Source organism: Scardinius erythrophthalmus, assembly GCF_964197995.2.
Source record: "Scardinius erythrophthalmus genome assembly, chromosome: 8".
NCBI classification, from domain to species: domain Eukaryota; kingdom Metazoa; phylum Chordata; class Actinopteri; order Cypriniformes; family Leuciscidae; genus Scardinius; species Scardinius erythrophthalmus.
The window spans coordinates 12,636,498-12,663,955 of NC_138228.1; the positions used below are offsets into that span (position 1 = coordinate 12,636,498).

At 36.8% G+C, this 27,458-nt stretch overlaps 2 protein-coding genes across 9 annotated transcripts; both read left to right on the forward strand.

The window, feature by feature from the left end:
- The first annotated feature begins 243 nt into the window (after nt 1-243).
- On the forward strand, nt 244-4,093 carry endouc (endonuclease, polyU-specific C). 8 transcript variants are annotated; one of them, XR_014030588.1, is made up of 9 exons: nt 244-479; nt 857-916; nt 1,020-1,119; nt 1,204-1,315; nt 2,241-2,362; nt 2,637-2,749; nt 2,846-2,996; nt 3,102-3,608; nt 3,866-4,093. XR_014030588.1 is itself a non-coding variant. In XM_081371996.1 (8 exons), the coding sequence occupies exons 1-8, from the start codon at nt 469-471 to the stop codon at nt 3,360-3,362; spliced, it is 930 nt and encodes a 309-aa protein (XP_081228122.1). In that variant the 5' UTR covers nt 283-468; the 3' UTR covers nt 3,363-4,093. The 8 variants fall into 8 exon arrangements, 1 of the variants encoding a protein (XP_081228122.1); XR_014030589.1 differs by having other exon boundaries at nt 259-479; nt 3,102-3,632; nt 3,815-4,093; XR_014030590.1 differs by having other exon boundaries at nt 279-479; nt 3,102-3,493; nt 3,957-4,093.
- A 717-nt stretch (nt 4,094-4,810) lies between these two features.
- polr3b (polymerase (RNA) III (DNA directed) polypeptide B) lies at nt 4,811-26,586 on the forward strand. Its single transcript, XM_081372957.1, has 28 exons — nt 4,811-5,059; nt 5,157-5,189; nt 5,690-5,746; nt 5,952-6,016; nt 6,744-6,819; nt 6,958-7,058; nt 7,142-7,233; nt 7,363-7,480; nt 7,647-7,755; nt 9,425-9,547; nt 12,135-12,251; nt 12,441-12,575; nt 14,705-14,866; nt 15,305-15,505; nt 15,697-15,859; nt 16,440-16,593; nt 16,722-16,796; nt 16,919-17,017; nt 17,742-17,869; nt 19,527-19,736; nt 19,956-20,114; nt 20,246-20,363; nt 20,453-20,595; nt 23,394-23,497; nt 25,204-25,370; nt 25,657-25,770; nt 25,869-26,042; nt 26,160-26,586. The coding sequence occupies exons 1-28, from the start codon at nt 4,994-4,996 to the stop codon at nt 26,287-26,289; spliced, it is 3,393 nt and encodes a 1,130-aa protein (XP_081229083.1). The 5' UTR covers nt 4,811-4,993; the 3' UTR covers nt 26,290-26,586.
- Nucleotides 26,587-27,458: the final 872 nt, after the last annotated feature.

Sequence of the window (27,458 nt, forward strand, 5' to 3'; positions counted from 1 at the left end):
TTTTTAGAAATAAACTGATGAAATGAATCAGTCCTTGTACTTAATGTCAACAATGTTGACTTTTTCCTGTGTGTTTTCTACCCTTTGTCTTATTGAATAAATTTTTGCACTGACATATATAGTTTTCTGAATTTTCTGATATAAAAATGGGAATCTTTCTTTGTTGTCTCCGTGAAAATTATTAAATCAAAATCCGTCCCGACCAGCGCAGAGAAAAAGTGCTGTACGGTGTCTTGACCAATCACAGACAACTTATCCTAAGCCCCGCCCATTTGTTGTTTTGGTGTACATTTTCAATCTACTCCTTTATTCTTTTTCGATGCAATTGGTTTGACTCAGTCAGTCAACGTATTGGGGTGTATTCAGTCATGAGATAATCGTCAGTGGTCACTTATATAAGACCTTCAACAAAAGAGGAAAACTACTCAAGCTCGCGTTCATCTGTGCACGCGCATCAAAACAACAACCATGCGCAGAGGGTATGTTGAACACTTTATGTTTTGCATATACACTTGTACGTCTTTAAAGAGCATTTTAATAAGCAGAATAGTTTTACAAAAGGTCATTCAGTGTAACGTTGTGATTTTTTATACCTTGTTTTGGGGACCTCTTAAGTCGCATGTATGTTTGTAAGTTCATGTGTTTATTGTTATTTACAGTAATCGGTCATTTATTAGAATATTCTCTTTGGTTTTAACTTTTGCGATTTGATATTGCATTTCTCTTTACTGTAAAGCAGCAGGTTAAGTTGTATATGTCCATTTAAGTAGGTAGCAGGCATTATACACAGATATACACATACATATGTATACACATATAATCACACACACTACATTCTTATGTTTGTATGTTGCAGGTATGATTGTGGATGGATCCTTGTGCTGTTGGCACTGTTTAATTTCAGTGATGCGGCAAGGTAAAATATTTTCCAACCTGTATATGAATGCAATGCACTACACATGATGACCGGTTTATACAAGTTTTAGACAATTCACTTTTTTTCCTCTACACACTCTCAGTCAAAATGTCAACCAGGAGCTTTCGAATATTTTCAATGAGCTCTGGAAGCTGGACGTGAATCGCATGAAGCCTGGAACTGATTACAACATCACACTACAGGTATCAGTATTTTTTTAATTTCCCACAATATTAAGTATAGTGACCAATCATGTATTACATTAAAACATCTAACATTTCTTTTAGGGCAAAGCTGGTTACATAGCACAGGGAAGCACAAGTGCGGTAGACCATGCCTCATCCCCACTGTTTTCCGGTGTCGATGAGGCCAAATTGGACGGCATTACCACTTATGCACGTATGTTCCTTTTGTAAAAATCCAACACCTAAAGAAAAAAGTTTCTTAACCCCCTTTAATCATTTTGTCAGTTTGCAAAAAAAGAAGGATTTTTCCATGCAGCTGTGCTAAAACAACATTTAACAGAGACACACCAAGAGTTGCATGTTTAGGCAGGCAGTTAATCTTAAAGTTGATTAGTGGAATGTTCAATGTTGCTTTCAGTCCCTTCTTTTTGGGGAGTTAGGGTTAGGACATATTTTCCCTGGGAAACCACTGATATATTAGTTGATTGATGCAACACTTTACCAGAAAAATTTGAATCTGAAATGTTATTTTAAAACCCTCATGCATATAAACTTAAATCACTTCACATATTTTGGATTTATGAGGTTGAACAGGATAGCAAAATATACATGATGCAATTTTTATTATCACACATTTTCACATTTACAACACAAGACATGGAGCATTCCAGTTTCGTAAGGCACAATTATTAACATACAAAAAAGTAAACTTTTCGACCTTGAGGTTCATACAATTTCTTGAGACTTTAAGGGTTAGTTCACCCAAAAATGTACTCACCCTCAAGCCATCCTAGGTGTATATGACTTCACAATCAGCCAAACACAATCAGAGTTATATTAAAAAAAATCCTGGCTCTTCCAAGCTTTATAATGGGAGTGAGTTTGACCCTAGATTTTGAAGCCCAAAAAAGCTGATCCATCCATACGCCGGCTCCAGGGGGTTAATAAATTTTCATTTTTGGGTGAACTAACCTTTTATAAATTCTCACAAAATCACAAAGAAATAAAGTAAAAGAAGGTTTACATTTCTTCCATTTACATGTGTATGAATATGATACCTAACCACCAAAATGACCAGAAATGAAATTGTTTTCACCTACCAAAACTGGTCTTCTGTGATTTTTCTCATCTCTCAACAGGTTTCATGAAGCTTTTGGACAACTATGAGAGGTCCACTGGTGTGGCAGAGAAGGTGACCGCTGTGGAGGTGACCGAAAATAACTCCTTTCTGGATGCTATCTTAGATACCGCAGTCATGAAGGTACAGTATGCCTCAAATTATACCCTTAAACAAATAAGAAATCTCATCCTCTCAAGGCAATACCAAAAAAATGAAAAGTATTTAAAGTACTACATGTAAAGACAAGTTCACTTTTTTTCTCGTTGCTAACCAAAATATTGTGGTTGTTGCCTTCCACACCCTGTTCTTGACAGCTGCTTATTATTCCAAGAGGAAAAGAGTGTGGAAAGGGCGTATGATGATGATTCTGGGGTCAGTAGTTCAGTTTTATATGAATGGTGTTTTACTCCCTCAGCGTGCCCACCGGTACCTGATCGGCAAGGGGAAATCACGCTCAGATCTGAGACAGTTTAAGAGTCAGTTGTACTACATGTGGTTCCGCCTTTATCATAGAGACAGAAATGGAGGGTGAGCAACATACACCAGCGTAACATGAAACATGTCTATCTTTTATTCCCTATCTGCTCTATTTATAAAATGCATCACTTTCTTTCTTCCAAAAAGGGAGGATTCCAGTGGATTTGAGCATGTGTTTGTTGGGGAAACCAAATTTGGCAGAGAAATCATGGGTCTTCACAACTGGGTCCAGTTTTACCTGCAAGAGAAGCAGGATCTTCTTGATTACAAGGGTTACAAAGCCAAGGATAATAACGCGGTACTTCTTTCATCAATAAATACGAAGATAACACAACAGTAGATAATAATTGATTGTTCTGTGGGCAGACTTTGCTGAATGTGTGTTTGTTTCTCATCCATGCAGCCTGAAGACGATGATCATGTCTTGAACGTGCAGTTCAGCTGGCATGGTTTGGTCAAGCCAGTGGCCAGCGCCTTTGTTGGTGTGAGTCCTGAGTTCGAGATGGCAATCTTTACCATCCTGTTCCTCGCGTCCACTGAGAAGACCACCACAGCTGTGGTCAATCTGGATGAGTACCAGCTGGAGATGGTGGTGCACAGACATGGCCGCTCTATCGGGACCGCTTATCCCAAGCTGCTTAGCAGCAACAACAGACACGTATAAATCCCACATACTGTGTGCTGACAATAGCTTTTCAGATTTTTCACATTTTTAAAAAGTTAGTTTTTAAAGGCACATTGTAATTTTAAATGCGTAGATATTTGTTTTGTATTGGAGAAGTCTTCAATTTAGATGCTTGTTTACTAATATGTTAAAGGAGCACGCTGACTTTTTGGGACTTTAGCTTATTCACTGTATCCCCCAGAGTAAGATAAGTCCATACATACCCTTTTCATCTCCGTGCGTGCCGTAACTCTTTCTGACGCACCCACCGCTAGCCTAGCCTAGCTTAGCACAAAGACTGGAGGTAAACGGCTCCAGCTAGCATACTGCTCCCAATAAGTGACAAAATAATGCCAACATTTTCCTATTTACATGTTGTGATTTGTATAGTCAAAGCGTATATAAATAACAAGCTCACATGAGACTTATTGGGAGCAGTATGCTAGCTGGAGCCGTTTACCTCCAGTCTTTGTGCTAAGCTAGGCTAACGGTGGGTGCGTCAGAAAGAGTTACGGCACGCACAGAGTTGAAAGGTTTATGTATGGACTTATCTAACTCTGGGGGATACGGTGAATAAACTAAAGTCCCCAAAAGTCGGCGTGTTCCTTTAAGAAACAACAGTATTCTCATTTAGAGTTTTTCTGTTTGCCTATTTTGACCACGACTGCTGTTATATACATAGTTGGTTACGGAAAATAGAGCTTTCACATTAAAAAGAATTTCTTGATCCACTTGTGTTTGTTTATTTGCTGAAATCATTACATTTATTTATTCGATTATCTCTACGATATACGTCACAATGGTGAATTAAAGATAATCGCAACTTCTGTATCATGCCAACCTTAAAAAAAATGCTATAAACAACTTATAATTATTGTATAATTGTTACACTGTAGAATTGTTATTCATGGCCTCATATTTATGATTTTAAAAATTCATTTGTCACACCACAGCACGATTTAAGTTAACTGCAATTAGTAAATGCATACAAAAATAAATCAAAATAAACAATGTGATTCAAAATATATTATTAAGTGACCAGTTATATACACCAAATATTCACAATGGGTCCAAAGGATTAAAACCACTAGTGAAAAGGCTTCTATTTAGCATTTTTCCATTCAAAACAAAAATTCTAATTAAAAGCTGAATTACATTTTTTTTTTATTGGATCTATATATGTATATATTTTGCTTTAATAACAGCAGCAGCTGAATATGAATTTAAAAAGTTTTTGGAAAACCAGACGAACGTGCTCCAGAAGAGCATTTTGTGCTTTAGTAGATTATGGTTTAATAATCGTTTAATACTGGCTTTTAAGTTTGGTATCAGACTTAAAATCTTATTTTTTGCATGTTATTTGACAAATATCCTTTTGTATTAGTGTATTATTTTATACATACTGTCACATGTACGTTATAAAAAATAAACCGTGGACACGAGTCGGAATACCCGTGCGCATTGCGTTCCTCCCCGGTCTGATTTTCATGTTACACCTCACACTTTCACGTGTAGCGCAAACTTCCGTTCAGAGTGTTTTTGCACTTTGCAGAGTGACTGCGGCGTGTATGATGGTTTCCTAACTTGTATTATATTTCTCAAGTTCATTGGTATCTCAGCTAATAGCAGAAATGCTGCAGGAGGAGTTTGGGGAGATGACTCCCCAGCAGCTCGCTGCTCCCGTACACACTGTGGAGGTGAGTGCTAGTTCACAAAGAGCAAACGTTAGTATATTTGTTAGACATGAATGAGAGACATTGCAAGGTAATTCATCTGTCCCCTTCTATACTGCAGGAAAAGTGGAAGCTGCTTCCAGCCTTTTTGAAGGTAAAATCATGTTGTCAGCGTAACTATAACAACAATCATTACAAATTAAACATAAGAAAGATATCTGACAGCATCTGGCGCGTGTCAAGCAATGACAGCTCTGAGACATGCTGTGATATTTTAAATAATAAATAGTTTAAAACTACATTACACATCATTTACTACATCTACTTTGATCATTATTATTCAAGACATTTTAACGACCACGTTAATTGAGACTACATATTTGGATTTAATCTGTCACACCACAGGCATATTTAAGTGAATTGCAAAATAATAATTACTTGTTGATTGTAAAATAGCTGATTAAAAAAAAAAAAATCTTGATGTTGAAAAGAAAAATGTTTGTTATTTGCCAAATATCTATTTATGCATACTCTTATACATATCATACATTCTTAGCATCCAGCAAGATTTATGTTGAATGATGATTTTATGTTTACAGCCTCTAAGCCAAGGTCATATGTATGTAATATTTCTTTTTATTTTATTTTTTTTAGGTTAAAGGCTTAGTAAAGCAGCACATTGATTCCTTCAATTACTTCATCAATGTGGAGGTTTGTTGATTTATTTAAGGATATACCAGTGTTCTGCACATATTTTGTAAATGCAATAAATGTATTATCAGTTTATTATCCGTTTCCTTTTCACTTGGTTTCCATTGCATCAAGTTGTTTGTTGGGTACTTTTTGTACCAGCAAACTAATTTGATATCGACAAAAAGCTTAAGTAGCATAAACAAATGTCTACTTATCTCTCCAGATAAAAAAGATCATGAAGGCGAACGAGAAGATCACGAGTGATGCCGACCCAATGTGGTATCTAAAGTAAGGATATTGTTTAATTAGACTTTTTTTTGCACATTTGACATTTTTTTGCATTTTTAACTTGTTATTTTAGTATTATTTTTATACTTTTACTACAGTATTAACTTTTATTAGAAAATGTTGTTTTTATATATATATAATGTTTTTTTCTATAGCTTATATTTCTATATTTTTCTATATTTTATATTTCTTATAAATCCTGTCTCTATTATTGATTAATGAATTCTTGTTATTCAATGAAATTGCAATTATTGGAGAACTGCAATAATTGTGCAGTTTAAATTTCAATCATATTTTGCCAAAGAATATTAAAAAAAACAATTGTAAAGTACACAAATATAGTATATATGAAATATATATGAAATGAAGGTTTGTGGGTTTGATCAGCCTGCATATATTATATTATATTATATTATATTATATTATGCTTACACTGTAGGTGACATGAACAAAACATAAATCATTAATTGCAATTATTTGTATGACAGTAAAACATCAGCACAAAATTCATGAAAGTGACAGGCCTAATATAGCTCTAATAAATGATTTCAGTTTTAAAAATTGTAGTACTTAAACTTATTTTTTGTATCTTATTCACCTAATATGTTTTATTTTAATACCAGCTTTTGAAATAAACGACTGAAATGTGAATAGAATTACTGAAAATGATTTTTAACAGTTTTATTAACAATAACAACACTGCCTGTTACATCTCATCCATCCCTAGATATCTCAATATCTACGTTGGCATGCCTGACGTAGAAGAAAGTTTTAATGTAACCAGACCAGTGGCACCACATGAGGTAACATCTATGTTTACCTGTGACCTAATGACTATTCTTATTCAAAGCAAACTTTAAAGTTTGTTGAAGAAAGTAAAAAAGAGAACAAGCTCTAGACGGCAATATTTGCTCATGATGATTTTGCTTTTTGACCACTAGTGTCGTCTGAGAGATATGACGTACTCGGCCCCCATCACTGTGGATATAGAGTACACCCGAGGCAGCCAGAGAATCATCCGCAATGCTCTCCCAATCGGAAGGTACAGAAATACAAATACACTTACTGAAAGATTTGCATACACCTCTTAATATGCGTTTCCTTTTTTCTTTTTCTTTTTTTTAGGATGCCAATAATGCTGCGAAGCTCCAACTGTGTTTTGACAGGAAAGACCCAATTGGAGTTCTCTAAGCTCAATGAATGTCCCCTGGATCCAGGTTGATTATCATTAAATCTCAATGATATTTCATTGTTTGCATTGCATAGTATAATGCAGATAGTCCTACCTGAAGCTCATATGTGTGGGATCAGGTCATGGCTCATAAGTAGGATTTGTCTGTGTGCAGGTGGTTATTTTATTGTGAAAGGGCAAGAAAAGGTCATTCTCATTCAGGAACAGTTGTCCAAGAACCGCATCATTGTGGAGCAAGATCGCAAAGGTGCTGTGGGAGCCTCTGTCACCAGGTGCTGGAAGTTATAATAATAATCTTGATTTAAAGAGCAACTTTAATTGATATATTTGCTCAAAGTGTTTTACGTTCAAATGTTAAGCAGAATTATTGTTAATTTCATTTCTAAAGCTCCAGTTGTGTGCTCATATATCTTTCTTTTTTTTCTCTCTGGTTTGTAGCTCTACGCACGAGAAAAAGAGCAGAACCAACATGATTGTGAAACAGGGACGCTTTTACCTAAAGCACAACACCCTCTCTGAAGACGCACCTATCGCTATCATCTTTAAGGTGAGAAATCGGTTCAAGACTTTGATTTAGACTAGAGCATGATGGTTTTGTATCTTTGTCTGCTAAGTTGAATTAACTGTATACTTTTTGCTGTTCTCATGGTTTAGCTCACTGCACACTGCACAGTCCATTATTTAGCCGTGAGGCCGCATTCTGTGTCCAACCAGCAGATGGTGCGCTTTGACAAAGAATACACATTTAAACGCATTGCTAAAATATTTAATGTCAGTATGATTCAAATATTTGAGGTTTGTTGTTATTTTTTTTGAACGAATGAATCCTTTCATTCAGCAAGAATGCATTAAATTGATTAAAAGTGACAGTAAAGACATTTATAATGTTACCAAATTTTTCATTTTCAAATAAATGTTTTTTAAACTTTTTTTATTCATCAAACAATCCTATAAAAATGTATCATGGTTATCTCAAAAATATTAAGCAGCACAACTTTCTTTCTTTGTTTCTTTCTTGAGGACCAAATCAGCTCCTGAACAATTCACTCAGATATTCAGATGTTTTTTCAGACAGTGAGGACAATCTAGAACATTGGTTCTCTAGAATGGTTTCTGAAGGACCATGTGATCCTGAAGACTGGAGTAAAAATGCTGAAAATTCAGCTTTGCCATCACAGGAATAAGTTGCACTTAATAAATTTAATTTAATATATGTAATATTTCACAATATCACTGTTCTTTCAGTATTTTTTATTTTTTTTTTCAAATTAAACCAGACTTTTGAAAGGTAATATATCCTCTTGTGAAAGGAACTTAATGAATTTGCTTCAGATAGCTTAATCTGTGACTGTTTTCTTAAAATAGAATGGTGTCTTGCATCTTATCGCTTGATTTTAGCAAAGATGAACCTCTTTGTGAAGCGTCCTTGAGCTCAGGAAAGGCGATATATAAATTAAACACAATATTAAATTATTATTATATATTGACTGGTCAGCTTCCAAGACTGCAGAAATCCGTTTTTATAATGTCTTTTTAATTAAGATGTTGGAGATAACTCACTGTAGATACACTTTGTTACTTGCCATTAGCATTAATAAGTATTTCTCAACTATTCAAAATGTGTAATTGATGATATATCTGACATCAAGTCTTTCCTGAAACATTTGCTATTTTAATTGTTTAGTCTTTCTCTCTGTGCATTTCAATGACATTTCTTCTGTTTACTGACACTGCCTGTCACCTGACAATTGAAACCGATATTTAATTACAGCTCAAATCAGAGAACCGTCTCGTACCATGACGGCTGTTCCACCTAATTCCCTCACCCCAGGCTCTCTCTAAACATATGGGTCTGATTGGTTAGGGACAGGGCGCGGAGTAAATGGGCTGTAGAGCTTGTTTGCTTTGCACTTGTCTGTCCACAGCACATTCCACCAGGATTTCCTTGCAACACAGCAGCCGTGCCAAACGGTGAAGACCTTTAAGTACTGTCATCCACCCAGTCCTGTTCCCACAGTCCCCTATTAGCATAAATAAATGTCATCGAGGCCTATGGCACCATATTCACCTTTACAGCAGAGCAGAGTCCTACATGCTCAAATGTTTTAATACAAAGTTCATCTCTTTGCTTTAAATATGCAAGTGTATACTGTGTGTTTCTTCTATGACCTTGAATAAGTTCCTTATTCTCTATGAATCTTTTTGTCGTTCACAAGGCCATGGGAGTGGAGAGTGATCAGGAGATAGTTCAGATGATTGGCACAGAGGAACATGTCATGGCTGCATTTGCTCCCAGTTTGGAGGAGTGCCAGAAGGCCCAAATATTCACCCAAACTCAGGTACCTCCGACAAGATCTCTACCGTCATTTAAAAGAATGGTTTGCATCGCATAATACATAAACAGCAGTGCTAACATAAATGTTACTAGAATTACTACAGATTAGATCACTGAATATCGTTTATAACCTGAAAGTTTTCAACAACCAAGTGTCCAACTCATTTTTTTGGAGGTGTATTATCAAATGCTGAGGCAGAGTTTGCTGAATCTGAGATGTATTATTCATCAGAACACCCAACAATGGGTCAGCAAGGACCATATCTGCTTCCTAGCAACCTGTGTCTGAGCGGATGTGAATGCCTGTTTATGTGGTTGTGACAATGTGTGGGCCTCATCAAAGGTCCACTAATAAGCCTACATGTGTGCAGACCTCAATTAGATTAGATGTGTCAGTAGGACTGAGAATCAGTCAAGAGTTTTTGCTAGTTTTATGACCACTAGGGGCAGTCTTATTACATTTAGACATGTATTGGATCATCTTAAAGGGGTCATATAATGGTACATGCACTTTTACAAGTTGATGTGTGTTGGCAGTGCCTGTAGACAACCATCATAAAATGATAAAAATCCATCCAGTGTTTTTTTTTTTTTAAATCTTCTTATGTTTCCTCCCATCTCAAATCAAGACGTTTGATTTTGTGACGTCACAAAATCGACACCCCTCCCACGATTGTTGATTGACAGCAGCGTTTCAACACAGACCCGCCCTTGCTCATGAGCGAGCTGTCAGTCATAGTCCACGCGTCATTGTTGATAGCTGGAGCACTGAGTAGAATGGCGTCGGTCTAAGTGATTGTGGTGTTCTGTTCTTGGGTGCAATAATGAACACAGCAGTCATTTTGATATTCCTAAATCCGTACAGCTGAAGACACAGTGGCTGAGTTTGTTTTCGAAGGGAATATTCCCCACAATCAACGTCAATGCTTTCATGTTTGCGCGAATCATTTCACACACCAGACTACTTTACAAACGAGGTCAGTATAAAGCTGGTTTTGCTAAGAAGCTGCTCCTGAAAAAAGGATCAGTACCAACTATTCGTGTTCCTGCTGCACCTCCAGAAGAACTGAAGTGAGTGTAACGTTTTATTGACCTTTATATTAATATTTATATTAATCTTTGCAAATTGCTTGCTGCACGCTTCACGATGAATGTGGCTGTTTACACTCAGGGTACATTACGGCATGTTCAACAACGTTCTCAATATAATTCATAATCCCACGTTTATAATGAACAGCGTGTTATGGTTATTGTGTTATTATTAAAAACGGTGTACGCACAGAACAGAGGGGCGGGGTGAGCAAAGCTCATTATCATTTAAAGACACATGCACTTAAATGGCGTGCTGAAAACAGAGCTGTTTTTGACCAGGTAAAATGAGTGTTTTCTTACAATACTAATGAGAATTTTTAATTAAAGTATATTATAAACTTTTAATTTAGACCCTAAAGAATCATATTAGCTTGTACAAAAACGGCATTATATGACCCCTTTAAAGTGATATATATATATATATATATATATATATATATATATATATATATATATATATATATATATATATATAAAATATATATAATTTTTTTATATATATATATGTATGTATGTGTGTGTGTATGTATATATATATGTATGTATATATATATATATATATATATATATATATATATATATATATATATATATATATATATATATATATATATATATATATATATATACTAAAAATTTTCACAAAATATTCACAAAAATATAAAGCAGCACAGGATCATGTGTCACTGAAGACTAGATTAATAGCTGCTAAAGATTCAGCTTTGTCATCACAGGAATAAGTTACTTTAAAAAAAAGTTTAAATAGAAAACATTTATTATTTATAACAATAGTAACAATATTTCATGCTATTACTGTTTTTACTGTATTTTGATCAAATCTAAGCATAAGAGGCTTCTTTCAAAAACAGCCTATATGACAAAAGTTAGTCTACAGTATATGATAAGAACAAAATACTTTTTATTTTTTATGTTTTGAGTTATTCAGAGAGTTTTGACACTGTAGGAGCTAATGCATTTCTCACAAAATAAACTGGAAACATTAAGTAGTTTTAGCTTAGCTTTAAGGAACAGTACTTCAATTGCACATCATTCAATGCTTCAAAGTGGGTGGTCTAATGGAGGAGCCTAATCTGTGTGACCTCTGACCTCTGGAGCAGAACAAGTTGCTGGCTCAGGTGTGTGTGTGTGTGTGTGTGTGTGTGTGTGTGTGTGTGTGTGTGTGTATGCAAGTATCTGCAGAGAATGGAGGGTTCCAGTTCTCTGATACCTCTTTAGAGAGCCAGTGAACCTTGCACCGGCTCGGTCACTCCAGATTAAACGGTCTGATTTGATGCATTTAATCTTATTAATTGAGGCTCTAAAACATTATGCTTTGGGTTCTTTATAACTTCATCATAACATACTTTGAAATGCAAATCTGCAATGCCATCAAGTCTAATACAAGAGAATGGTAATCCTATTGAAAATATTTTTTAAAGAAAATTGTAAATGTTGCATCTTAATTACTTGTCTTTTTGCATTTTTTTGTGTCCTTTCAGGCACTAAAATACATCGGTAATAAAGTGAGGCGTCAGCGCATGTGGGGCGGCCCTAAGAAAACCAAGATGGAGGAGGCCAGAGAGCTGTTAGCTTCTACCATCCTTACCCATGTACCTGTACGTCATTTTAAAATGAACTTAAACTTAAAGTTCTTGGTCTCCCCACATCCAAACAGGCTTCTGATAATCTTCCCCATGCCTTCATTCTTCTTTTAACTGTCTTCATTATGGAATATGAAGTTGAAATCAGAGTATAAATAGTTTGTTAGCTGTTTTTTGGACCTGTCATGTGTTTGTGTCTCGCAGGTAAAGGAGTTTAACTTTCGAGCTAAGTGTATCTACCTCGCTGTGATGGTACGTAGAGTGATTCTCGCTCAAGGGGACAACAAGGTGGACGATCGAGATTACTATGGAAACAAACGTCTGGAGTTGGCTGGCCAGGTATCTGCTTCTTTAATAACATGTCTTCTATAACTTCTGTACATAATCATTCAGCAACACTAAACACTAAAAATAAATGCTGTTCTTTTGAACTATTAATCAAAAACTCCCGAAGCAGCAAAACTGTTTTCATTAGATAATATTAAAAAAAAGTTTTTTGAGCACCAAATCAGCATATTAAAATGATTTCTGAATGATCACGTGACACTGAAGACTGGAGTAATGATGATGAAAATTCAGCTTTGGCATCACAGGAATAAATTACATTTTAATTGATATTAAAATAGAAAACAGTTATTCTAAATCGTAATAATATTTCACAATATTACTGCTGTTACTGTATTTTTAATTTAAAAAAAATCAGCCTGGTTGAGCATAAGAGACTTCTTTCAAAATCTAAAACAGTAGACTAGTGTATGGTGATATATAGTGTAAATTCTCTGATCTAAAAGTTTTTGAAATTTCCAGTGCATGTTGTGTCAGGTAAAAGGCATGGTAAAAGGACACAAGCTGTTGAAGTTCCGCCCCCTGTGCTGGGAGCAGCAGCTCATTTGCATTTAAAGGGACGGACACAAAAACGGTGTATTTTTGCTCACCCTCAAAAAGTGACAATTTTAACATGCTATAAAAATATCTGTTGAGTATTTTGAGCTAAAACTTCACATACACACTCTGGGGACATCAAAGACTAATTTTACATCTTGTGAAAAGGGCATTATACCACCCCTTTAAAAAAATGTTTACGGTACTGCTCAAACTTCAGCTGACTGATGTTTCCAACCGCTTGGTATTTACACAGATGAACGCAAGACTCACTTTAAAATGAAGAAAATACGATGACGTGCAGCGCCACTTATCCATCCATCCATCCATCGCTCTCCTTTATTCCATCTCTGTCTGCCTTTTCCATTCACACCCCCTATAATTCTATTAAGAATGACTGACAGCCCCTCCAAGCTCAGGCGGTTAATTATGATAATGCTTGTTTATTTATCTGTTTTTATCCTGCGTGGCACAGACAGTATTTGGAAGCTGAACTAAAGATTAGAGCGCATAACGTTTGTTCAGTATCTCTTTTGAGATTGGCGCTCCTGTACGGATGATTTCATATTACAACCTGCATATGGGCGCCGTCTCGCTTCTGCGAGCAAACATTTTCTGGACTCTTGTCTAACATAACTGATCTCTCTTTCTCAGTCTTTACTCTCATTAGACACACTGTTGGCCTCTCATGAAACTGATCAGAAGCCAAAACCAGCAGATACAGGCTTGGCTAGCGCCCAATCCCTCACCTTCCCTTTTGTTTCTTCTCTGCTTGTCATTATAATACCGTCATTATTTTCCCAATGCTTTGTTTCATCTGCGCCCTCATTCTTCTGCCTTTCTCTCCATTCCCAGCCGTCCCGCTTTTGTTGTGGGTGAGATATGTGGCAGCAACGCCCGACTGCAGCCCAGCCAAACTCAGGGATTTCTCCTCTTTATTATAATTTAGCCCGGCTATGACAAAAGAATAGCCGCCTTGACTGGAGCGATTGAGCTAATCCACCAGCCCGACTGTGATAATGTAATTACCGCTGTCTTAAGTCCTTTAATTTCCCCCCACCAGCTCCGAGGTGGGGTGTGTTTATGTGTGTACGTGCTTGCTTATATTAGTGTGTGAGCAATTCGGAGTTAGTGAGTGACAGGAACCCTTTCAGGAAGGCTTTACACACACATGCCCACTTTCCAACACCTCCAATCTCTTTTCTGCTCATTTACGATTCCCTGACATTCAACTAATTGGCCTGGCTGGGCCATGGAAGCTTAATTTCTTTATTAATTTTCGATGAGGATGTTTATTTTCACGTATGCAAATATGGTGCACAAAAAAAGCCTGAAAGGCCGGGTCAAATTTATCAGAGCATAAAAACACCTGTTTATTAAATCTGGGATAAGACGACGGAGAGAGGGAGGTTTAGAGCCAGATAGAGTTAATAAAAAAAAGGGTTTTTTATGTGATCATTTCAAAGGCTGTTAATGACTGGAATACAGATATAATGTAGTGTTGTGTTGCAAGATAATACACCAGTGCAGTTTTTTCCTCATTTCAGGGTATCAATTTGTAACGCTTTGTTTCTGCGTTCCTTAAGCTCCTGTCCCTGCTGTTTGAAGATCTGTTTAAGAAGTTTAACTCAGAGCTGAAGAAGATCGCCGACCAGATCATCCCCAAGCAGAGAGCAGCTCAGTTTGATGTGGTGAAGCACATGAGACAGGACCAGATCACCAACGGCATGGTTAACGCTATCTCTACTGTGAGTCCATCAGTCACCAATGCACAGGGCAAGACACATCAGGAACAGCATTGCAAGAGTTTCTATGTTTGTTTCACTATCCATACCACTGTTTTGGTTAGAATTTTTTTTTGAAAAATTTGCATCAGTTTCAAACATTTAATCAAGAGTCTTTAGAAGATTTTTAAGATAATGAGACGCAAATTCAGTCAGGTATGTCTAAACCTTTGACTGGTTGTGTATTTAATTCAAAGTCAGCACAATGTTACTTAAGTGTTATTTTATATACTGTTATAGTGTGTTTTATGAGATATTTTGAAGTATTATTATTATTATTTTTTAGTTCGTTAGGTTGTCATTATATGTGCTTTTCAAATTTTTATTAGATTTTACTTTTTAAAAACATATTTCAGTATAGCTTGAATTTTTTTCTTTAATTGTGTGTAATGTGTCCTCCAGGGGAACTGGTCTCTAAAGAGGTTTAAGATGGACAGACAGGGTGTGACTCAGGTTCTCTCCCGCCTTTCCTACATCTCAGCCTTGGGCATGATGACCAGGATCTCCTCTCAGTTTGAGAAAACCAGGAAGGTTAGCGGTCCCCGCTCCCTTCAGCCCTCCCAGTGGGGCATGCTGTGCCCTTCAGACACACCTGAAGGAGAGGTCAGTGTTTCTCATTTACAAAACACCACCAAATTTTGAAGAATTTCCACACTGCTCTTTTCCATGAAGTGAAACTGCATTCATTTTTTACAATTCATTTATGCAATCAAATCAATTGTATTGGTTGACCACTAATTTCTTGTCTTTATAAAAGTAATTTCTATGCTCACGGCTGTATAATTGTTGTCTAGGCTTGTGGTCTGGTGAAGAATCTGGCTCTGATGACCCACATCACCACTGACATGGAGGACGGCCCTATCGTCAAGCTGGCATTTAACTTAGGAGTGGAGGACGTCAACCTTCTGTGTGGAGAGGAGTTGTCCTACCCCACGGTCTTCCTCGTCTTCCTCAATGGTATCTGCTGTACACAGGCAGAACAAAAGCAAAACAGCACGTTCTTCTCCCCTTTTTTTTCCAAGCACACAGACAGACTACAGGCATTTGAATAATATTCAAATGAACCTCTGCCATTCCACGACTACAAAAGAGTGTGCCATTGATTACCTTTTAATGTCATGTCACAGAAAGCTCACCCCATTAATTAATTCATGTATATGTTTTTCACAGTGCTGATAAGTTACAAATTATAAAGGCCTCTGCTGTGGCTAATTAATTAGTAAACACAGCAGGTGTCAATGCATAAATAAATACAATCCCTCCCAAGTTAATCCACAAACATGCTTGCCCACAAATTGACTCACAACATTGTATGCATCTGTGTGGCACCATAGTGGTACTCTCATATTGCTCGAACAAGCCAAAACTTTTCCTTTGAACGTGCATTAATACTGCTGTCACACATGTAAATCTTAATTAGTTCATGGTAAACCATATTTTATGTTTATTTTTTAGTGTGTGAATGCACCCAGGCTCCTTATCAGGCATGAAACTATAGTTTTATACTATAAAAAAAAAAATTGGGTCCTTTTTCTAGGTAACATTCTTGGAGTGATCAGAGACCATCAGAAGTTGGTCTACACCTTCAGGCTAATGCGAAGAGCTGGTTTTATAAACGAGTTTGTGTCTATCTCAACTAACTTGACTGACCGCTGTGTGTATATTTCTTCTGATGGGGGCCGTTTGTGCAGGTACCAGAAAATTGTTTTTTTTTTTATATATCCCGAAATTATGCAAATAATTGTTTTAAAACCAGTACCAGATGTTCGTTTCCTTATATTGCTCAAAGACATGTGTTGCATTCTGTGTGCTCTGGCAGACCCTACATCATTGTGAAGAATGGACAGCCAGCTGTGAAGAACAAACACATTGAGGAATTGTCTCAGGGCTACAGGTGCGTTTGAAGCCGATCAATATTTGAAAGTTGCATTTGAATGGGGAGTCCAGTATGCAGATTTTAGACTGTCTTTATGCATGCCTTTTCATTGTGTTCCTACCACCCATTTTTCCCTGTAGAACATTTGAGGACTTTCTTCATGAGAGTCTGGTGGAGTATCTGGATGTAAATGAGGAGAATGACTGTAACATTGCTTTATATGAGCACATGATCAGCAAGTGAGTACTCCTAAGCCCAATAATTCAGGCCTTAAAAGTATTTGGACACTTGAACCACACCTCAAAATGTATGAATGTCATTGCAATAGAAAACCTGTTTAGTGTTTAGCTTGGAAATGTAACATTCTTTAAAATAAATGTTACCCGATGTCTTATTTTGTTATCTGATATAACATAGCTGTGGGGAAGAATGATATATCTGTACCATATTCATTATCTGATAATATTAGAGAATTTGATTTCAAATTGTGTGTATATATATATATATATGTATGTATGAATAAAAATTTATATATAAGTTGTAATAATAGTAGCTACTGGATATTTAATTGTACATAAATTACTTACTGTACACAAATTCTATAATATTTTTAGATTTTAGGGTTTTATTTTTAATTCACTTCATAGACAAAATGTTATACAATTTTATTATCAGCCATAACATAAATAAATATTTAAGTGTATTTTCCTTTTTTGAAGTGATTCCAATAATTTTTCAAGCAATTCAAAACCTGAAGGAAATAATCCATCATTTATCGGCTTTAATATATCTGCCAATTTTTTTATTGGGCCGATAATGGTAACATAAAATATTAACATATATCGGATGATACCGATTTGGTGGCCAATATATCGTTCATCCCTATAAAAAGTAAAAAAAAAAAAAACACTAATTCAGGTTCAATCTTCTGAATATTCCAGCTATGCTATATGTTTTATTCAGGGAAACGACCCATTTGGAGATCGAGCCGTTCACGCTGCTGGGGGTCTGCGCTGGTTTGATTCCTTATCCTCATCATAACCAGTCCCCCAGAAACACCTACCAATGTGCCATGGGCAAGCAGGCTATGGGTAAGACTACTACAGTCTCCATGTCCAAGCTTCCTGGAGGACTAGTCGCACTTACAAACGCAGACATCCACACACACTCCTATTCAGTCACAGACACACTCACTTTCACACTGACATTCAAAACCTTTGACGCGCACACCACATTCTGTATGTATGTGGACATCAAACATCGCCTGCTTGCGTAGTCATGCTTTTGTGAGTGTGTGTGTGTGTGTGTGTGTGTGTAGAGGCCTTTCCCTGCCAGTGTCTCTGAGTGTCATTAGGCATTCATTGTGTCCTGAGCTCAGTGTGTGGAGCAGGGTTAGTGTGCTCAGCTGCGCAAGAGGGAGAGAGCACACACACTCCGCTGCCCTGGTTACCAAAACTACTTAAACCTCTCCTGGCCACCACCCCCATTACAAAACCACTGAGACTGCTACTATATTTGGCCCAATATCCTCAGCCTTGTCTTCTTTTTTCTGGACGGACAGCCCCATACATGTGCAAATCCAGTTGTGTGGCCCCAGCCCTATTATCACACACTGTGTGCTTGTACCCTGATTGTGGAGTAATAGCATCTGACAAATGTCAAGGCCTCAAGGGACGGCGGCTATTATACTATAACCTAACCCCCCCCACCCCACCCCAGAGATTTTAACACTGCCGACACCAGCCTTCACATCAACACCCCTCAGACAGTCAGTTAAATGTGATTAGATGTGCAATAGTTGTTTAATATTGTTTAAATTTGATATTTTAATGGAGCGACAAACCCTTTAAGTTAAGAAAACCCTTAGTAGTAATTGTAAAGGCTTTTCTGGTAATATTTTACAGTAAGGTTCTATACATTAACATTTGTTAATGCAGTATCCAGGACTAATAAATACTGCAAAAATATTTTCATGATAGGTCATGATGTTAAAAATGTATTAGTATAGTACAAATTGACATTGCATTATGATCTATCATAAATTAACTATTAACAATAGTATATTATTAATTTACATGAACCTAGACTTAATGTTAAAGTATTGTTCTTTGTTAGTTCATGGTAATTCATTAAGTGTTAAAGGGATAGTTAACCCAAATGTGAAACATTATTTATTATTAATTCACCCTTATCCACCCTTGTTCTAAACCTGTATGATTTTCTTTCTTTTGTGAAACATAAAATAAGATATTTTGAGGAATGACGCAGGGTCTTATTTTGTTTAAATTTCCAACATTCTTATATGTTCTGCACAAGAAAGAAAGTCAGACAAACATGAGGGCGAGTAAATGACAGAATTTTCATTTTTGAGTGGATCAATCTATCTATTCAAATTTAACCTTAAGTGTCACAACTGTAATTAAATTCAGAGGTCTGTTGCAACCCATTGCTGATGTTTTGTCAGTTGTTAAAATGTTTTTCTTGTTCTAAAATCTTACTACTATATGTCGAATAGAGCAATGTTAAAAATACAGCATAATACCTAATATAGTGTATCATATATGACATTTATTAGCCAATAAAAAGTGTAAAAAATCCCTAAATAAATTATATTAATTATGTTATGTAAAATATAGTACAATATTATCTCATTTATATACTGAGGCATCATTAAGTTATTATTTTTCCTCATTTACATCTTGCTTTTGAGTTTTTGCTCAACATCATTTCTTCTCTGTTTCCGATCAGGAACTATTGGTTATAACCAGAGGAACCGTATAGACACCCTGATGTACCTGCTGGCGTACCCACAGAAGCCCATGGTGAAGACGAAGACCATCGAGCTGATTGATTTCGAGAAGCTTCCCGCAGGCCAGAATGCCACTGTGGCTGTGATGAGCTACAGTGGGTATGATATAGAAGATGCCCTGGTGCTTAATAAGGCATCTCTTGACAGAGGTCAGAACTAATCATTTAATGCTGCTTGCTTAATTTAAACATAATCCGTTTTCTTTAAACAGTCAGAACTGTTATTAGCTTTCTGAAGTGACTATATTGCATTTCCATATAAAATTGAAAAACAAATCTGAGATATAAGTGGTGTTAGTGAAAAAAATGCTTTTACTTCTATTTTGTTCATGGTTCGTTGTCGTCTGTTGTTCTTCTGTCTTGTATTAGGCTTTGGTAGATGTTTGGTGTACAAGAATGCTAAGTGCACCTTGAGGCGGTACACCAACCAGACCTTTGACAAGGTGATGGGTCCGATGCTGGACGCCGAAACACGCAAGCCCATTTGGAGACACAGCATCCTGGACGCTGACGGCATATGCTCGCCTGGTGAGACTCTTAGAAAGTAAAAAAAAACTCTCAGAAAGTTATAGTTAGTTAAACTGTATTTCAGCTGAATAATCTTTAATATATTAATCTGAGGATATGTATTGAAGTTTTGAACGTCACATCTCTGCCAGGTGAGAAGGTCGAGAACAAGCAGGTGCTGGTGAATAAGTCCATGCCCACTGTCACCCAAACTCCACTGGAGGGCAGCGCCCAGCCAGGCCAACCCCAATACAGAGACGTGCCAGTCTCGTAAGAAACTAATTCATTTTCTAAAAGCCTCGCAAAAGTTTTTTTTTTCTCCCTCACCAACCAAAATACTTACTTTCTTCATTCTATAGGTACAAAGGAACGACAGACTCCTACATTGAGAAGGTGATGATCTCCTCCAACGCCGAGGACGCCTTCTTGGTCAAGATCCTGCTCAGGCAAACACGTAGACCAGAGATCGGAGACAAGTTCAGCAGTCGACATGGGCAGAAAGGTACTGCAAGGATCCAGACCGGCATATTCTCCTCTGCTTTAGTAGATACTAGTGGATAAAACACAATTTCATCAATGAACCCGTCTTAATAACAAGTGGGAAGAGATGTTACTAAACTTGTTTTTTGATGTCAGTGTTATTTTCAGTGTCCAAGCTTTATCGTCTCAGCTGGCCCTCCCATCCTCTTCAACTTTTTTTTTTTTTTTTCGCTGCCTGTTTTTCAATTAATTAGCTTGTTGTCCCATGCCAGACTATGCAAATTTATAACAGCAGCGGCGCAGTCCTGGGAAAGTGTTTACAGCCCCCATTGTTTTTGAGCACCTCCGCTGAGAGAGCTGGTCAGTATGATGTTTTAATCAGAGCGTTAACTGGCGCCATGCATAATTCACTCATTTCATTAGCGGAGGTCGTCCACTGGCACTCATCACGGGACGTGACAGTGAGGAGGGGTCAGGGAGGGGTTAGCCGCAAACCGCCCGAGATGCTATTTACTGCTCTTTTTAAAGGAGCTTTTGGTATTTAAAGGAGCAGGCAAGTGTCGGTGGACCAGGATAACACAGGGCAGCTAATTGTTGTTGTGAAGGATAGTGCCGTTCTCTTGAATGTCTTTTGTGTGTTTAGAGGTGGGCTTTTATTGAACGGTCCCACTTGGAGAAGTTGAGCTGTGTTTTCCAGAGGTGTGTGACTGCGCTGCCAACCGCACTATAATGTTCAACAGGAATTCATTTACTTTTCTATATTGCTTCGCAGTGTTTGTGGTGCTTTAATTAATGTGTCGTTATTCGCGCACTAAAAGGGCGCTTTAGGTGCTTTTTGTCAAAAAAATTGTTCATGAGAACGCTGTACTTCAAAGAAAGAGATTTGGCTACCTTTTGGGTCGAAAGAAAGCCCATTAAAGACGTCCCACTGTGGTTTGGAGCCATTGGCTTTTAGAAAGATTCACAGGAGTTTTGTCTTACTCATTTTAAACCCCTCCTTCGTCCTGCGCCCCCATTCTGACCAGCCTCTACCACCCTCATAAGATCCGGTCACCGGAGAACGATAGGTTAATTATTTACCGGTGACCCAAACACACACCGAAGCGCTCGCGCACACACTCACACACACACTCTGATACTCACACAGCTGTCTTGGCAGGGTTCATTGTGCGAGCCGCCACAGAGGGGCTGTATAGCCAATGATGGAGGGCCATGGACTCTTACTGCTGTCCTGCTTTTCTTTGCTGATTTCATGCCTCTTTTATCATTCACTCTCACACAAAACAAACAACACAGAGGATGTGTGCTATGGGAACCGCTCTAGCTTATCTCTCTTGCTCTTGCTCACTTTCTCTCATCTTCCCCTAAGAAATGCTTCTACCTAATAGGGCTGCTACTACCGACATTTTGGCCATTGATTTATTTCTACGATTTTTTCAGCAAACAATTATTTCCTGTACTTAATGTTATTTGACTACTAAAAAAATATGCGAATTGTGCAAAAAAAATCTTTTTAACAAACACTGCTGTTCAAAAAAAAGATTGTTTTTCATCAAGGATGCAGTAAATTGATCAAAAGTGACAGTAAAGACATTTATTATGTTGCAAAAGCTTTATAATTCAAATAAATGCTGTTCGTTTGAACTTTCTATTCATCAAAGAATCCTTTAAAAAGGTATCACAGTTTTCATTAAAATATTAAGCAGCACAACTCTTTTCAATATTGATGCGAAAATAAATGTTTGTTGAGCACCAAATTTTAAAATGCATTCAAATAGAAAACCGATATTTTAAGTTGTAATAATATTTCACTATATTACTGTTTTTACTGTATTTTTTTGACCAAATAAATGAAGGCTTTCTAGGCATAAATAAATTTTAAATTAAATACAAGTTCAAACTTTTGAGCAGTAGTGAAACGTGATTTTATTTCCTTTAAATAATTGGAGAAAGGGATAATTTTCTTTTTTTATTGAAAAAAAAAGACTACCATAAAGGGACATCACTGCCAGATGTTCCCTGACTATCTATTATGAAATTTGTTGTTTATTTTCATTATCATTTATTTTTGTTGAGTCATTGTTGCAGTGCTTTAGGCTCTTATTTTGGTCTTACAAATATTATCAAAATATTGAGTAATCTGTGCAAAATTATATTAATGTGTTTAAACTATTTCCAGTATGAAAAACTGATATATGAATAGGGTATATATATAATATATATTTAAAAAATATATTTTTTGACTGCCCAAGTTCTCGAAAGCCCAGATTTTTTTTTTGCATATGGATGTATTGCTCTCCTCAGCTGAACCTTTCTTTGTGCGCTCTATGGTAAAGGGGAAACTATGGGTGTATAATCCCTTCTCACTGTCCAGCTAAGCACCTCTCCTCACTTCCTGCCCCTGTTCTTCTCTCTTTTATCACTTGCAAATGGCCAAATAATGTGTTTGCTCTGGCTGCAGGAAGAGTGAGGAGCTCTTCTGCAAACATTTACACTCTCACTGACTGCTTTGGACCACTTTCACTCCGTCCTGCAGCCTGAATTTCCAACGGTTCCACTTCAGCAGACATGAATACGTCTGCTTTATAGGCCGTTAGACTAGATGAGTTACGCAAACCTCACACTTTTTCATCTAGCATTTGTATGTGATTGAAATCACTCAAAACTCAATTAAGCTTTATGGGAAAGGTCTGCTCTAACAGGGTGGAGTTAACATTTCTTGCTGCCAGTTTAAGTATAGGGATGTCTTTGATTCTAACTTTAGTAATTAAATGCATTTTATGTATCTGTAAATAACATGGGCCACTCTCTTTGTAACAGGTGTGTGTGGACTGATCGTTCCTCAAGAGGACATGCCCTTCTGTGACACCGGAATCTGTCCTGACATCATCATGAATCCTCATGGTTATCCCTCCAGAATGACTGTACGTCCTTTCCCATCATCAGATTATTTGAGTTTATCTTTTAATGAGTTTAACACTTTTTGATGGTCTGATTTAGACATTCTACTAACTATAAGTAACTGCAACTACATGTCAACTAACTCTCAGTAGACTTAGTAGAGTATTAGCAAACTGTTGGGTTTGGGTTAGGTGTTAGGGTTCAAGTTACTAGAGTAAGTTGACATGTAGTTGCAAAGTTAGAATGTCTGTTGTGGGACCATCAAAAAAAGTGTTAGCAGATATTAAGCAGACAGTCTACTAATACTTTGAGAGTTAGTTGACATAGTTGCAAAGTCACTAATAGTTAGAATGTCTAAAGTGGACATCAAAAGTGTAACCAATTTTTTTTTAGAACATTTTAAAAAGCAGTTATGCAAGAAATGTTATGCATAATTATTATTGATCTTCAGATTTTAAAAATATGTATTTTGAATATTTCAATATTTTATTAGGATGCTTTATAACACAGCTCACTGGAATACTGACTACCAAACTATAAATGAGTGATGTCCCAGGCAACTAATTAAAATCAATATTTTAAGTCCATTCATGTGGTAATAAGCCATGTAACAAGCAGGATAAAGCATATCAGCTGGCTATTTTGCAATGAATGCATATTCCTTTTATTAGCTGAGATTTTTTTAATTAATTTAAATGATTTTTAAATATATATATATATATACATACATATACATATACATATATATATATATATACATATACATATACATATACATATATACAGTGAGGAAAATAAGTATTTGAACACCCTATTATTTTGCAAGTTCTCCCACTTGGAAATCATGGATGGGTCTGAAATTGTCATCGTAGGTGCATGTCCACTGATTTTTGATAAGATTTTCTAAAAATGTTTTTGAGTCTCTTATGCTCAACAAAGCTGAATTATTTTATAAAAGTGCAGGGGGAAAACAGCAATATTGTGAAATATTATTACAATATAAATTTTAAAATATTCCTGTGATGGCAAAGCTGAATTTTCAGCATCAGTACTCCAGTCTTCAGTGTCACATGATCCTTCAGAAATCATTCTAATATGCTGATTTGCTGCTCAAAAAAACATTTCTTATCAATGTTAAAAATCAATGTGCTGCTTAATAATTTTATGAAAACTGTTTAAAAAAAATAGAAATTCTTGACGAATAGAAAGTTCAAAAGAACAGCATTTATTTCAAATAGACATCTTTTTTTAACATTATAAATATCTTTCCTGTCACTTTTGCTGAATAAAATATTTTATTTATTTTAATTAAAGAAATTTTACTGACTGTAAACTTTAGTGGATTCCTGGAATGCATTTTCCTCTTTTCCTAAGATTCTCAAAGTTTTTGTCTTGTTTTCATATACAATGTAGTTTTCAGGGACACAAGTTCCTAATTTTGAACTCTGTGTTTGGGTGCACACAGCAGGCGTCATATAGGAAATAGTTTGAGCCAAGTAAAAGATTCCTCTCAGTGACAGAGAGGGGTCAAAGATCTTCCGGCTCTTTCTGTGCGTGACCTCAGTAAAGGCTACTGTCGTGCAGCGGTGCGTGACCTCAACATGATGTCACACTCGCATTCACCAGCTGCAGCGTCAGGAAAACTGTCCTACAGAGAATCTACACCGCTGCATTAAAGAAACGTGTTAGGGTCCCATGATTATTAGTTGCCTGGTTTGTTCTGTGTCAGGTTGGGAAGCTGATTGAGCTGTTGGCGGGTAAAGCCGGGGTGCTGGATGGCCGTTTTCACTATGGCACTGCTTTCGGGGGCAGTAAAGTGAAGGACGTTTGTGAGGATCTGATCCGCTATGGATACAATTACCAGGGCAAGGATTACGTCACCTCAGGCATCACAGGGTAAAAAAATCACTCTTGTTAATTTACATAATCATTTATATTTCACTAGTACAAGTTAGTTTAGTTATTAAAGCTTCATTTAATATTGATTGATCAGTTACTGTTCATTTCACTGATAATGATATGTACCTTGAAGTCGCTTTGGTTATAAGTGTCTGCCACATGTAAATGCATGAACATGTTAGTTATATTTGTATATTGCAAAAATCAAAAGAGCCACCAGAGGGTGTTTTCCCAATGGCACTTTGCTGTAATTAAGCAATCAATTATTATTATTTGCTCTTAGGGAACCTCTGGAAGCCTACATCTACTTCGGTCCAGTCTACTATCAGAAACTGAAGCACATGGTGCTGGATAAAATGCATGCCAGAGCACGTGGGCCGAGAGCGGTGCTCACTAGGTAAGAAAGTCGAAAATGTGTGTTCTCTAAAATTTGAATTGTAATGTCTGCTCAATAAGGTAACTGTATTATTCAGGATTCTATGTAATGTAATGCAGGCAGCCCACTGAGGGTCGTTCCAGGGATGGTGGTCTCCGTCTGGGAGAGATGGAAAGAGACTGTCTCATTGGCTACGGAGCCAGCATGCTGCTGCTCGAGCGGCTGATGATCTCCAGTGATGCTTTTGAGGTGGACGTTTGCGGGCAGTGTGGCTTGCTGGGATATTCAGGATGGTCAGTAAAATTGTACCCAAAAAAAACTACTTTTCAACAATAATCATATAATAGTGTATAATAGTCTAATGCATCGCAGGGATTAATTAGTGCGAATTTTCTGTCTATTTATGGCAGGTGTCATTACTGCAAGTCTTCGTGTCATGTGTCGTCTCTACGAATTCCATATGCCTGCAAACTGCTCTTCCAAGAATTGCAGTCCATGAACATCATCCCTCGCCTCAAACTGGCTCGCTACAACGAGTGAAGGGGAGTGATTACAGCATACAGTATTAACATCTGCATAAGACATTGTTTAAGCCTCAAGTGAGGCTTTGAAAGATCTTTTCATTTTTGAAAAATATCTTATATCTTATAAGATATTTGTTTATGTATAAAAAGAAGTGCCTGCTTGAATGTTGATTTTTTTTTTTTTGCCATTTCCTTTAGTTTATGGATGTTTGCTGTCCTAAAAATCTAGATTTATTTGTTTCAGTTTACCTTCAGAATAAGGTTTTTTTTTTTTGTTCTTTACAATAAACGAATAAATTGTGAATGTAAATTATGTAAAATGTCATGAGTTCTTTTTTTCTTTAGTGCGATCATTAGGAAGTTTTGGGGGTGGAAGTATTGAGCAATCTTGATGAAGTGTTAATGTGACAACACTGACAGCAGAAAGGAGCTTGTTGCAACATTGACCACCTTCCCACTTTGCTGCTACTTTTTTTTTTATTTTTACACTAAATCATCCACTATTCAGAGATTGCTCCCACCCACTAAGCAGCCGTGGAAGGCTTTGATTGGAAGAATGCATCTCACATCGGTAGAATGGGCTCTGACAGTGCGGCTCGCTCACTGGTTGGGGGGGTATAAGGGTCTGAGGGTGTCTCTTTTTGCCGGCTGCACCTGTCCTAGCTAATGAGGGGCTAATGAGACTGAGAGTAGACGAACAGAAAAAGGAAGTCCTCTGAGGAGAGGATGCAAAGATTCCCTGCCTCCTCCCTCCTTTCCTTCACAGCCTCCATCTTTAAAACTGTAATTAAGGAAATTTTCATTGATGTTTTGCTCTCTCTCTTGCCATACACTTCCCAGCTTGTTAGAGGTGCTGGTTAATCCATACACTTTCAAATGACTGCTGGGATATTGGCCTTTTGATGAAGCTTTCCATTAGTTTTTTTTTCTCTCTCTCTTTCTTTGATGCATCGTAGTATTTAGTTCTATTTTATGTTTTGTTGTTGATTCCGTACTTATTGTCAAGATGAGAGGCACATTACTGTTCCAAAGTTTGGGGTTCTTAAGATTCTCATATGCTCACCAAAGGCTGCATTTATTTGATCAAAAATGGATTAGAAACAATATTGTGAAATATTAAAAGTCAAAATAACTTTTCTATTTTAAAATGTAATTTATTCCTGTGGTGGCAAAGTTTTCAGCAGC